At 48.4% G+C, this 13,500-nt stretch overlaps 3 protein-coding genes across 5 annotated transcripts; 1 reads left to right on the plus strand and 2 right to left on the minus strand.

Annotated features, from left to right (window-relative positions):
- Positions 1 to 2,754: 2,754 nt before the first annotated feature.
- Positions 2,755 to 3,970, minus strand: Hypk (huntingtin interacting protein K). Of its 2 annotated transcripts, XM_019207597.2 has the most exons (4): positions 3,763 to 3,968; positions 3,490 to 3,545; positions 3,164 to 3,215; positions 2,755 to 2,920 (listed from the first exon to the last, which is right to left on the minus strand). In XM_019207597.2, the coding sequence occupies exons 1-4, from the start codon at positions 3,922 to 3,924 to the stop codon at positions 2,825 to 2,827; spliced, it is 366 nt and encodes a 121-aa protein (XP_019063142.1). In that variant the 5' UTR covers positions 3,925 to 3,968; the 3' UTR covers positions 2,755 to 2,824. The 2 variants fall into 2 exon arrangements, with proteins under 2 accessions (XP_019063142.1, XP_033620835.1); XM_033764944.1 differs by lacking the exons at positions 2,755 to 2,920; positions 3,490 to 3,545 and having other exon boundaries at positions 3,156 to 3,215; positions 3,763 to 3,970.
- Positions 3,971 to 4,037: 67 nt separating this feature from the next.
- Positions 4,038 to 8,940, plus strand: Serinc4 (serine incorporator 4). Its single transcript, XM_033765287.1, is given in 17 exon segments — positions 4,038 to 4,368; positions 4,687 to 4,756; positions 4,758 to 4,901; positions 4,986 to 5,163; positions 5,734 to 5,852; positions 6,188 to 6,336; positions 6,657 to 6,720; positions 6,994 to 7,088; positions 7,165 to 7,189; positions 7,191 to 7,286; positions 7,663 to 7,689; positions 7,691 to 7,725; positions 8,415 to 8,463; positions 8,465 to 8,515; positions 8,517 to 8,552; positions 8,725 to 8,807; positions 8,810 to 8,940. Coding segments are annotated over 17 exon segments (1,683 nt in total).
- A 927-nt stretch (positions 8,941 to 9,867) lies between these two features.
- On the minus strand, positions 9,868 to 11,559 carry Serf2 (small EDRK-rich factor 2). 2 transcript variants are annotated; one of them, XM_010624854.2, is made up of 3 exons: positions 11,463 to 11,559; positions 10,846 to 10,954; positions 9,868 to 10,232 (listed from the first exon to the last, which is right to left on the minus strand). In XM_010624854.2, exons 1-3 carry the CDS (start codon positions 11,467 to 11,469, stop codon positions 9,947 to 9,949), a joined length of 402 nt encoding a protein of 133 aa, XP_010623156.1. In that variant the 5' UTR covers positions 11,470 to 11,559; the 3' UTR covers positions 9,868 to 9,946. The 2 variants fall into 2 exon arrangements, with proteins under 2 accessions (XP_010623156.1, XP_010623157.1); XM_010624855.1 differs by having other exon boundaries at positions 10,099 to 10,209.
- Between the last annotated feature and the right edge of the window lie 1,941 nt (positions 11,560 to 13,500).

Consider the following 13,500-nt stretch of genomic DNA (forward strand, 5'->3'; position numbering starts at 1 on the left):
TTTTTTTTTTTTTTTTTTTTTTTTTTTTGGTACCGGGGATCAAACTTGGGACCTTGTGTTTGTGAGGCAGGCAGCAGAACCACTGAGCTAAATTCCCTACCCTTATTTTGCTTTTTAAATTACTTACAAGAGCAGCCATGTGATATTTAAACTCATGTGTCTATTTCATTTAACATGGTCTCAAGTTGCATCCATTTTTCCTACAAACAACTCATTTTTATATTTGTTTATGGCAGAGTAGTACTCCATTGTGTACAAATACATGTATCACTGTAATATAATGCCATTAAATCTTTCAGGAAGATATCTAGAAGGGAAATAACTGGGTTGAATGGAAATTGTTTTTCTTTTTTGGGTTTTTTTGAGGCAGTCTCACTGAACTTGAATTCACTGTGTAGCCCAGGATGGCCTCAAATTCAGTGATCTTCATGCCTCAGCTGTAGCTGCCAAGTACTAGAATTACAGGTACACACCACACCAGGCTGGAATTTCTCATTTGTTTTTCTGAGGAATCTCCAGAATTTTCAGCATAATGCTGAGTAACAAAATGTGCAGTCTAACAAGTAATAACTAGAGATAAAAGGGACTTGTCATATAAAGGGTGTTTCACATTTTTTAATCTTTTGTATTTATTGGTACCAGGGATTGAACTTGGGACTCTGCACTTGCCAGGCAGGCGCTGTGCCACTGAGCTATATCCCTGGCCCATCATCCCCTTTAATATGAGAAACATACTAGGCAGGTATTTAGCACCTAGTTGTATTCCACAAGCAAAGGTGATACATTCAATTGACCTTGTCCTCGAACTCTAGGTGCAGCAAGAAATAGGGCATCTGTTACTGAGTCCCAGTGCTTGTTGGTCTTACTGTGATGTCTCTTCCTTGCTCAGCTCTTGTATCAGGGTCACTAGCAGACTAGCAATCCAGGACCATTGTACTAGAGAGAAATTCAGGTGACTGACATTTACTATACAGCCACCACGTACATAGCAGAGTAGTGAGTAAAAGGTGTTAAATTTTAAGGCTGGGCATGGTGGCACATACCTATGATCCCAGAACTCTAGGAGGCAGAGGCAAATTCGAGTCTAGCATGGGAATTTTAGACCGTCTCTCCATAAAAAATACAAAAAGGATGTGTAGCTCAGTGTGAAGTCTCTGAGTTCAATCCCTAGAACTAAAAAAAAGTATGAAAGTTTACCAATGATATAATGAACTTTACAAGCATTTGGAAGGTCAGTGAACTCATGTTCCAAATGACTACTGCATGATATAATAGTTTTTGTTTTTTGCATGATATAATAGAATCTTGCATTAATAAGAGTTTTAGAAAAGATTCATTCTAAGCAAAAGATGATTAATGGATCTAAATTTTATTATTCAAAGTCCACTGAATACACATTGCAACTAAAACTTAAGAAACCACCATTTGTTGAGTTTGGGCCTAGCAAAGAATATCCATAGGAAAAAGCTATTTAAACAGTCCTTCCTTTCCCAGCTCTGTTGTGGTGAGAAGCAGGATTTTCAGCCATGGCAATCCATGTTGCAGCAGACTGCCTTCACATACACAGCCATGGTAGGGTTCTTTGGGAAGCTCAGGTAAGATTGCCATGAGTTTGAGGACAGCCTGGGCTGCAGTGTATTCATGGCCAGCCTGGAATATGTGGTAAGAACCTGTCTCACAAGAAAAAAAAAATAGTTTCTGAGGCAAAATCTCATTGAAATGCTCCTAACTGGACTTGAACTTGCGATCCTTATGCCTCAGCCTTCCTAATAACTAGATTACAGGTATGTGGCACTACACCCAGCTAAGGCCTTGAAATTCTTTAAAGAAACCATGGATCCCACTTAAGTGTCTACTCTGAGGAAAATAATTAGCCAGGTTTTTGCATGTTTGCCAGCTCATCAATTCTTACAACAAACAGCAAGTGTGAGCTGACCAAAATTGATAAACTTTTACAGCAAAATTACTGTCTTCTCTCAATAGGAAATAGAATACAGAATGTGTTACGGTACAAAATTCAAATCTTTCATATATCAATTCTCCCTGCCTCCCATTTAATTAAGTTTAAAAATAACCTCTGGCCAGGAATAGTGATACACACCTGTAATCCCAGCATTAGAGAGGCTGAGACAGGACTGCTGTGAGTTCAAGGATAGCTTGGCCTTCAGAGTAAGCTCAACTTTAGCCTAAACTACACAGTGAGATCCTCCCTAAAAGAAAATTAAAAACAACCTTTGAGAGCCGCGGATTTAGCTCAGTGGTTCCACTGCCTGCCTCACACCTTTGAGCCAGACAAGTTGGTACACACCTGGAATTGCAGGTTTAAAACCACCCTGGGCACCTTAGGGAGACCTTGTCTCAAAATGAAAAAAAACAACAAAAACCCGCCAATGTAGCTCAGGTGTCTTTGATATACATATTATCACCATGTTTCCAAGTCTGGCACTACCTGTGGGAGCCTATGAACTGGGTTGGCAACCTGTATCTATTTACTGTGGCTCCTAGGAAGGTACTGGCCTTTCAGCTGTTCCTAAAGTATCCTGAGACAGGATGTAGTAACTCTGGTGAGACTCGAATCATACTCTGAATACTGCTGAAAGCTAGCCTGCTGTCTACAATGTGCATCTGGACACAAAGTACTTTTCTATAATGAAAACAGGTTTACTAAGAGTTGTGGGAGGAAGGAGCATTTCAGTTACTCTCCAACATATAAATTCCTACAACAAAATATATAAAGCATTTAATCTAAGATAATAAAACTGCAAAAGAAAAAAATCTTTATTGCAGTAAGTTAGCACAGGAGTCCTGTCTGAAAAAGCATGAATCAATTGGTTAGGGCAATGAGTGCCTCCACCACGTTGCCCATGTGTTCCCGCAAGCTCCTTTCCGCCGCTGCTCGGGAGATCTCCATCTCTGTCATCTGCAAGACAAGGATCCACCATGTTACCTCGGCCTCCTTTATGGCATTAATGTGCTACCAAACTTCTGACTCAACCTATGTAAGAAAACTATCCAAATTAAACAACCTCCCCTTCCCATGAACTTTTTTTTTGGGGGGGGTACTAGGGATTGAACTCAGGACCTTGCACTTTCAAGGCAGGTGGCAGAACCACGGAGCTAAATCTCCGGCCCCCCAAGAACTATTAAAAGCACTGCTACTCACTATCAACTCCAGATCTTCCTTCTTGATAGTGACCTTTGCCAGTTCCTTCTCCCTGCAAAATGTTATGTACATCAGTTCTCCTATCCCACTTCCACAAGCTCTTGCTGCCTTGCAAGTAGGCGAATCTTGATGAACAAAGGATTTCAACTAATATCCTTGTGCTTCCCCCGGGAGGCTTTAAGCAGCAGGTGTCACCAGGAGGCGCTGCTTACAATAACAAATCCTAAGACCCCCATCTGCGGGAACTGGGGAGAGGTCAAAATCGTACAAAGGCTTAACAATGGCCTACGCTCTCTTAAGGCCTGGAGCAGGGGCTGCCGACTTACCGCTCCTGTCGGGCCTTCTGCTCCCGGGACCGCCTATCTCCGATGACAGACATGGCCTACAGAAACACAGGTCTCGTCACCATGCTGCTGCTCACAACTCCCGATTACCCAAGAGTCGGTCCAGGGCGGCTCTTCGCGCACTCAGACCACGGGTCGGCGCATCCCCACCAGCCTCGACTTCGTGCCGCGGTCCTCCCGCCTCCGCGCCCTGGGACCCTCACCCAAGCCCGAGCGCGGGTTCCACCCACAGAGCAGACGCATCGGCAACCTCACCGTCTCCAGGTTGGAACTCTGGATCTCCTTCTCCTCCGCATAGTCGGTGACTCGCTCCAGGTCCGCCGCACCGCTGTCATGCTTCCGAGGCTTCTCCGGTGGCCGTTCCGGGCAGCTCGTCTCGGTTTCCAACTCCAGCTCCACGTCTCCTTCGGTGGCCATGTTTATCCCGCCCCGCCCACACGGGGCCGGACGGGGCCGGGCCGCCGGCAACTTCCGGGGTCGCACTTCCGCCCGGACGGGGGCGGGGCCGAGTTCTAGAAGCTTCAGCGGGGATGGCGGTACTTCTCTTGCTTGAGGGCTCTAGGGTTTCCCCGCAAGTCCTTCAGGCCCTACGCCGTGCCCGCTCCAGACCGTTCTGGCCTCCGGCCCAGCTCTTCATCTGGGGGCAGTTCACCCAGACACACACAGCAGGGATTCTTCCAGCCCGGCTGGTTGCTAACCCTAAACCCATTAGGACCTGTGCAAACTGCCTTCGGGGAAGACCGCCAGCGGGGCGTCGGGGAGGGGCGGTGTCCTCGGCGTCCTCGGGGGCTTCCCAGCGGGTGGCCCTCGGCTGGCACAGCAGAGGACAGGATGGGAAGCGTGGTGCCATGGTGCAGCTTGGTGGACAGGTCTGCAAGCTCCCTACTAAAGTAAGGGCTGTCTGGAGAACGGGAAACCTAAGTGGCTGAGGCTGGGGAGGAAGCCAGGCCTCACTACCCCTTCTGGTTCTTGGCCAGATGTTTAGGTAGGGAAAAGCTGATAGCTCAACCCTGCTCTTAAGCCCTTAGCTCCAACACAGCATTCTGAGGAACCTTGAGTAAACGGAAGAAAAGGAAGGGAACATTTTGGAATAAAGCCTCCTCTAAGTTAACCTCATACATTAATGTGTACCTTTCCTCAGCAAATCACCTGGCTGCCCTATATCTGATTTTGCCCCAGGGTCCTGCTGTGGGCACGCTCCTTGTGCCAGCTGCTGCCACTCCAGGTGGCCCTTTCTACCTGCAGCCAGGTCTGCATCCTTTTCTGCTTGGGGACACCTCAGCAGTCTGCAGCTGACTCCTGCTGGCAAGGATAGTGATGGAAAGGCTCCAGGGCAAGGGACAGGGTCTTGGGAAGGGCAGGTTGCAAGGTAGGAAAAGAAAACAGGAGAAACCCTGAGAGATGAGATTCAGATGGGGCAGAGGGCACGGGAGTGGCCATACCTCTGGGCACGGAGATGTCTCACACACACCCTCCAGATCCAGAGGCTCTTGGGGCCTGTGCCCACCTCTTTGGCCAATCTGCCTGGCCTGTGCTCTAGTTGTTTACAGAGTATATACAGGAATGACCACCTTCCACCAGCTGCAGGCTGTACAGCTGGCTCACCTCCACACCACTAGCCCGAAGGCAGAGGTACAGGTCTGTGTCTACTCTGGGTAGGGAAGCGACATGGCAAAGCACCCAAGAGCTGGGTAAATTTTGGGATGAAGTAATAGCACTGTGAAAGACAGAAAACAGGTTTAAGTTCCTGCTTCCGCTGTACTCGCTGTACTCACTATGTGGACCATGAACCAGACATTTATCCTTGGGGTATCCAGGGTGGAAAGAACAATGGCGTTATTATATACAAGCCCTCTGTGAATGTAAAACACTACCTAGATATTATTTTGGTATCTTGAATTACAATGTGAAAGTGCAATGGGCCTGGTTGCCAGATTCATTTGCTTCAGATCTGTTCTCCTTTCCTTGCATCTCTTCTGTCCTCTTTTCATACTTCTGCGTTTTCCTTCTCCCTCGTTTTTGCCTTGTTAGTTGGGTTTTTTGCTTTGTTTTTGTAGTACTCAGGACTTGCTAAGCAAGCACTCTACTATTGAGCCTTTTGAGCAGGGTCTTGCCAAGCTCACCAGACTGGCCTCAAACGTGATCTTGCCTCAGCCCCCTGAGTAGCACAGATTACAGGTGTGTTCCACTGTATCAGGCTGAGTCTGTTCTCTCCTTCCTATTCAGCTTCTGGCTGTACCTTCTGCACTCCTGATGAACATCTTCCCAGGAAATCTCACACCTCTATCAGGAGTAGTCGAAAGGACTGCTAACACAGAGTGGGCAGAAGAGCAGCAGGAACATATGTAACAGCTACTGATGCCCACCTTACAGCCTGGCATTATATCGGCATCTATGGTGGCTTCACATTCTATTGCAGCTAGTGTTTATGACAGCTTTTTCATTCCTGCAACAAGAACTGGTAAGGGGTATACAACCCTAAAAGCTTGTCCAAGGTTGTCCAGCATTACTGGATGCAAGAAGGCTGAGCAAAGGGCACAGCAAGATGTTGGTACCAGTTAAGTTTCCCACTGATCAGTATCAAAAAGCTCAGGATTGTGATAATGGAGTAATCACGTCCATCAATAATGGGAAAAACTAAAGTGCTGGAGCTTCAAGACATTCTGCCCACCCTCCTCAGGCACACAGGTATAGCCCAAGACTGCAGCTGGTCCCTACGGTACCGGTGGCCAGCCCAATTCTACAGCATGGCGAGTGTGGGAGCTGTGCTGCTGTTCTGCCACTACACACATCCAGCTGGCTGCCTTCTCAACACCATGCTTCTCTCTGGTGTGAAAAACTGTAATAGTACATCAAATCCTAATGAGATAATTGACAATGTGAAATAGGAAGAAAAGGGCTAAAGGTGTACGGAAAGTGGGAAGGGTAGGAGAAAGGTAATAAGAGAAAAGAAAAAAATAGTAAGAAAATGGAAATAAAGTGTTTGTAAATGGGAAGGAGAGGAGGGGGTGAAGGGAGGGCAGGGACAAGGGGATAAAATGAGAACCAAGACCTGTCATGTAGATGTACAAGATCCCAGTAATGAATGTAACTGTACTGTATACCTAAAATGTACCAATAAACTCAATTAAAAAAAAAATCCTTCTCAGTCTGCACCTGTTTCTGTGGCCTCCTCTCCTTCCCCTCCATCACTTCTTGCATCTGCCTGAGAGGGTATATGACCTAAGTCAGTGATGGCAAATATTTTAGAGCTTTATGAAACAGCCTGCTATGGCACACGTGTCACAGGTTTGCCACCAATGCCCTAAGGCATTCTAAGTTTGGGAAGCCTTTCAGCAAATGTCACTGGGCTTTTTGACCTCAATTATCTAATATAAGAATCTCTGTTTTCACCAAGGGATGTGGCGGCAAAAATGCAGGTGGGGGTGGGAGTGCAGAAAATCACCACCCTGTAGAATAACACAATGATATCTATTCTCCCGACAGCAACCCCACAAATGGCCTTCTATAGGCTTCTATCATCAGCTATTGTATCATGTCCCTGACCTTCTCTACAACGTACAGCTGTCCTGCACAGAAAGGTAATACTAGGTAGGAAGTTTTCTGCTCCTGCACATACTCAACTCCTTGTTCTAAGTATTTCTTGCTCTTCCCCAGTGGTCCTACAAGGACAGACTCACACCATGTCTGCCTGGCCAAGGTAGAATGGAAAACCAAACATCAGATACCTCACTAGCAATGAGGAGTTCCAGCAGCTTGTGTGCTTGTGTGTTTGTTTGGTGCATAAAGATGTTACCAGAAGGGATGACGTTCAGGACCAGGAGGGCCGAGTCAGGAGAATGTCTAGGACCATGGTTTATTGGAACTTTAGAGCAAGACTAGAAGAAAAGTTCCCAATGAACAGGGACAATTCCTAAAAATAGCACTTTGTCAAGATGATCCCTATGAGATGATGGGGGTGGGGAGAATGACCTGAGAATTAAAACTTTGTACAGATCTTAGGGCCTTCACATCAATAGATTTCTAAACCTTTAGTGAAAGGGGGATTGGGGAACACAGCACGCTCCTGAGGATTATGAATATGGACTAATCAACAGTAAATGCCCCCCCAAAAATCCTATTTGACTCAACCAGCTTGAGAACTTTTTTTTTCAGCAAGGAGGCTTCCTATCTGGCTGAAGTCTGGGCTCTTGTGGATCATCAAGGTTTACAAGCTGTGTTCCAGCTCAATGGTCCCAACACCCTCCCCCTCCAACACACAGGAAGACACACACACACCCACACCCTACCAACCTCTACCCACAATGCTCAGATGCTAGCTATTTCCTTTTATTGAGTACCCACAATGTGCTAGGCACTGTGCTAGATAATTTACATACATAATCTCATTTAATTTAATCCTCACAACAACCCTGTGAGGTAGGTATTTGCTCCATTTTACAAATGGAGAAATTGAGGCATAAAAGATTAAACATCTTACCAAAGTTTGCATAACCAGTTATATGCTGAAGCTAGAATTTGAACCCAGGTGTGCCTCCACTTTTTTTTTTTTTTGGTACCATAGACTGAACTCGGTACCTTGCGCTTGCGAGGCCGGTGGCAGAACCACTGAGTTAAATCCCAGACCCTCCACTTCTTACACTAGACAAAGCTTTTTAAGAAGTTTCCTAAATCAACACTCAGATTCCTTGGAAGCCATTCTGTAACATGCTGTCTTGTTTTGCAGAAGCCCTCCCTCTGTTTCTGCTGACCCCAAATAAGGGAGCCAAAAGACAGTGTCAAGTGTTAAGTTTTAAGAACTGGTAGGACTCTATATAAAGTGCCAAAGAGCCCTCAAGAGGCTTCATGAATGTAGTTGGGGAGGAAGGAAGCAACACTGCTTCCCACCTGGCCTCCCTTCTCTCCAGGGCAAAACAGTAGGACAGCCAGGCAAGCTAACCAAGAAACCTCTCCCTCCAGTGAAAGACCAGCATCTCTCCTACGGCTATTCTGCCTTCCACTTTGTCTTCCTTGCTTGTCATGATTACCCTTACCAACTGGTTCAAGTGGGAAGCCAAGTGGCCTTGAGATACATACTCTCCTGAAATTCTGGCTATTTTAGGGGAAGAACAATTCAAAGCCACTCAAGAGTTCTACAGTGAGTCTGCTATGATTGTTGGGGGGCGTAAAAACAATCTAAGGTCCCACATATCCTCTAATCAGTCTTTGGTTCCACAGTTATGAGGAAGCAGAACTGGAAAAGACACTGACCAAGGGTAACTAGGCTACCTTCTGGATCAAGATTGTCTCATGCTGGGCCTGGGCCTCTTCTATCTGGGAAAGCTACTGGCAACCAATGTTGGTCCTCCACCCAAGACCCCCAGCCCCCTCTTCAGGAAACACTACCATTGCTTTAGTATTGCCAGACAACAGCACCGCCCCCCTTTTCTATAAACCAAGATGTACCCCTAATCTTGGGGCAGGGAAACTGTCCAGCCTACTTCAATATTTCAAGGATATAATGGGGAGTTATAAACCTCACCTTAGGTTTAAATCAACACTATGGCTGAACTAAAACTCCAAAGCCCTAGGCAGTGTTTCTGATTCAGTGCAGCTTCTGTTTACATCTTCATCACAATCCAAAAGCCTAACCCCCAAATCAGCAGCTCAGGAACCACTGGTGATCCGAGCAGACAGTGTGGCACCAGCCCTTTCCTGGCTCCTAAAGTGGAGGTGGGGGCTGGGGAGAGACCAACAGGGACTGAAGACTTGGATCTGTCCTTGCAGAAAAAAAGGAAAATAAGCTGTACAACTCTGGCACAAGGGTAGAAGCCCATAATCACACAACAAATCAGGGCATAGCAAGAAAGAAATACAGAGCTATCCCAGGTTTTAACCCTGATCTTAAGGTCAAAGTAAGCCAGATGACAAATAACCACCCTCACTCCAGGATGAATGACAGAACAGAAGAGAATGTGACACCTGAGAGCAGCTGACCATAAAAAGTCAGGGAGCAGCAGGATTTTTTTTGGCCAACTTTCAAGTAGAAAAACAAACTGAAGAAGAGTAAGGAAGCAGGGTATAAACTTGGGTTTTGGAGCCTTCCCTCTTTGGCCCTCAACTCCATCCTTGGGATGGTGTTCAAAGTCTGGGTTGGCAACAAAAATCACACAAAAGAAATCTCTTTGGTTTTCAGAGGAGTCTTCTATCACATAACCAGAGTACTTTGCATAGCACAGGCTTCTTTTCCTGTGATGTTCACTCATCAAAGTCTAAATAACCACAATCTCTTTAGGAGTCTAAAGAGCTCTCCCCTTATGATGGGAAATGACAGTCACTCTTCCATCCCCATCCCCCCAAATCCCCAGTCAAACCAGGCGCTCAAGGAATTACAAAGCTACTTTTAATACTTTGGGGTTTGCCCCACAGGAATAAAAAACACTGGGAAGGGGTAACCTCTTCACCCCCAGGAGTGGCCCAGGGGGACAGAGGCTACCTGAGGGGAAGGAAGCACAAAAGGGACCCGCTGCAGACTCAGGGCAAAGGGAGTGCCATCAGTGCTGGGACCTGTGAGTACTACAGGAGGAAACGCGAGCATGGTGGGACTGGCTCCAGGCACACAGGCGAAGGGCAAGAGGGTTGGACACGAAGCCACAAAGCTACTTGGGTTCCTCCTTCTTCTCGTTTGCCTTTTTCTGCTTCTGCTGCATGATCTCCGAGTCCCTGGGGGTAGAGATGATGGGGCACTGGGAGGTACCAGAGGGCAAAAAGGACAAGATGCAGGGGGATGAAGGGCACAAAGGACAAGATGGAAGTGGATGGGACAAAGTTCAGCATGTGGCTGCTGTATTCCCACCCTAGGAGAACAAGAGGACTACAGCTGAGGCTCAAAAGGCAATCAGTCTCCATCTGGCTGTTGCCCAAGGGGTCAAAAGTCTGGCCATGTAGGTTCAACTGCTCCCTACTCTGTGCTGAGTACCACACCCAGCAACACTATTGAGAAAATCGGGAAAAGGGGGGAAAATGAACTACAAGAAGGGCCAAAAGTACTGACTGTAATAACAACTGTTCTTGAAACGTGAAGCGCCCTGCCCTTGCCCTTAAGGTCACACTCAGGGGCACTCAGAAATAAAGACCAAAGGCAGGCATCCACCCCAGTCCCTTCCTGTAAGACCGTGACCTAACAATATGAAGGGTGGGGAGGAAATAAAACCCTAGAGGAAGCAATGCACTCTGCCCCTCACGACTAGATCAGTGTTAAGCCCTGAGGTCGCGCTCATTACTAGTCCAACCCTTGGTCTACCCGAGGTATCCCGTCCCGTCCAGTCCCGTCCCGTCCCGTCCCCTCCCTGGGGCTACCTCTGCTTGCGGGCGGCAGCAGAAAGCCCGTCATCTCGGCGCTTCCCCTTAACCGAGTCACTCTGCTTTTTCATGTTCTTCTGGCGGGCGAGCTCACGCTGGTTACCGCCTAAAGAGAGAGGGTGAAAAGTGAGACGGCGGGCCGCTCTGGACACACGCCGGCGACCCGTCCCAACTTGGGGCTCGGTACCCGCCCGTCTAGGGGAAGGGAGATGAGGCTAGAGAGAGGATCCCCGGGACAGGTCCGAACACCGGCCAGGAGCTCGCTGGAGGCGTGTTCCGAGTTCTGGGGCGGTGTGGGGTCCCGCCAGCCCGTGCGGAGTGTGTCGCGGGTCTCCCAGGGGGATGGGTGGAGCCATAGGTTCGCGTCCTAACATGGGCAAGGGGCTCCCACAGCGCTAGAGGTCCTGAGGGCCACGACTAACGGGCGGGGGGGTCGGGAGAGGGCGGCGGGCAGAGGCTCGATTTCCGGGCTCCGAGTGTGAGGACAATTGCAGAGCTCTTCCCGAGGAAGGCCTGGCTGGGGAAGCTAACAGGAGGCCAAGGCGGGCGACTCGGAAGTCCAAACCAGGAGCAATAGAAAGAAAAGGGCAAAAAGAAGGGGCTTCGATGCTCACGGGTCATGGCGACGGCAGCGGCTCCGGCCTGCCTCCGCTGCGTCCCCTCGGTCCGTCAGACGACGTAGGGCCCGCCCCTTCTCGAAGCGTAACTAAGGCGTCCTTCTCCCCGCCCCTCACGCCTGAGCGCTGACTTCCATTGGGCAGAAAGAGTCACGTGGGAGCTAAAGCCCAGGGTCTGCCGGGCGGCGGTTCACGTGAGGAGTGGGGCTGTTTGGGGCGGGGCTTTGCGGGCGCGGCAGGGGCGGGGCCTGAAAAAAAAACTAGGCCGGGTCACGTGGCGGTGGAGGGTGCGGCTGGCGATGTGGCGCTTCGGAGGCTGGAGCACGTGACCGGGCGAGTGACCTCAGCCCGGACCTTAGGGGTAAAGAGCCCGCTTGAGGGAGTGGGGCCGGGTGTTCGGGCTTTGCTGGTCGGGGTTCTTAGTCCGGCTCTTTGTAGCCGCACAGCGGAACTGAGCTTGGCCCTAGCACAGCGCGGAGGAGCGTGGACCCTTCTGTTTGGAGCGTGGACCCTTCTGTTTAGGGCTCGCATGAAAGTATGCAGAGCACAGCTTCCTCACATCCCTCATCCTGTGTCACTGTCCTGAGCCACTCGGCACAGAGAAACCCGCCCTGCACATTGCCCCAGAAAACTTTCTCTTGGTGCTAGGGTTTAAACCCAGCGTTCCTGCATACACTTACTCTGTCACTGATTTGCACTTCCCGCCGCGAACACAAATCTAAGTGTAAAAGATGTAGTGGCTTCGAGCTATTGGAGGACCCTGAAATCACAAACTGAAGTTCTGCCTGTGATCTGGGGACACACATACTATTATAGACATACAAGTTAGGCATGAGATAGCAGTCAGGGAGAGGAACTGGGTCCAAGATGAAGCCAGAATGTCCAGGTCTGGTTCAGACAAGCTTGAAGCTGAGCTCAAGAATTTATAGAAACCAACAAGGCACGGTGGCTCATACCTGTAATGTAATACCAGCACTCAGCAGGCTGAGGCAGGAGCATTACTTCAACTTCAATGCCGGCCTGGACTACGTAGTTCAAAGCCAATCTGAACTACACAGCCAGACCCTGTCTCGAAAAAAAACCACCACTGGGGGCTGGGAATTTAGGTCAGTGGTTCAGCCACCTGCCTCAAAAGGGCAAGGACCGGAGTTCAACCCCCAGTACCAAAAAAGAAAAAAAAGAAACTGGGCCAGGCCCGCCGGGTGTGGTGGTGCACGCCTGTAATCCCAGCACTTGGGAGGCTGAGGCAGGAGGAGTGCTGTGAATTTGAAACTAGCCTGGGCTACATAGTGAGTTCCAGGTCAGTCTCAACTACATGGTGAGACCCTGTCTCAAAAAACCAAAAACAAAAAACCAAAAAAAACCCACTAAAACTTCTAGAAAGAGTCTCGTGACAGCCCACATCCAGGTCCCACTCACCCATTAATATGAACTATTTCTTAATAAACGGTCTGCCTGTTTGCTTCCTGTGTCATAGGTTCAATCTTGGACTTTGTGAGACAGGGGTGCTGGTTACCCCATTATAATACCTTGTCCTGCTTTCCTCAGAAGTTTCCTTACTGCACTCCCCACAAAGCCATGGCCTTGTTAGAGAGACGGTGGAATTGCCCCAAAGCTAAAAGTAAACTCAGCCAGGGCATGGTGGCACACGCCTGTAATCCCAGCACTCAGGAGGCTGAGGCAGGAGGTTTGCTATGAGTTCCAGACCAGCCTGGTCTACATATTAAATTTCACATCAGTCAACTACATAGTGAGACCCCGCCTCAAAAAAACAAAAAAATAAATAAAAGTAAACTCATTCTCATTCTCAGTGCAATTTATTTTGTGTGAATAAAACTTCCTACCAACAAATTCAAGCCTAGCCTGGAGAATTTAGAGATTAGGGAATCTTGTCTCAAAATTCAAAACAAAGACTTTTTATTTTGGAGACATGGTTTTACTATGTAATTCATGCTGGCCTTTATCTCACCATGTAGCCCAAACTAGCCAGGAACTAGCAGTGATCCTCCCAAGTGCTGGGATAATAGGCATACGC

Source organism: Fukomys damarensis, unplaced genomic scaffold (assembly GCF_012274545.1).
Source record: "Fukomys damarensis isolate Sample0158 unplaced genomic scaffold, DMR_v1.0_HiC HiC_scaffold_17, whole genome shotgun sequence".
NCBI lineage: Eukaryota > Metazoa > Chordata > Mammalia > Rodentia > Bathyergidae > Fukomys > Fukomys damarensis.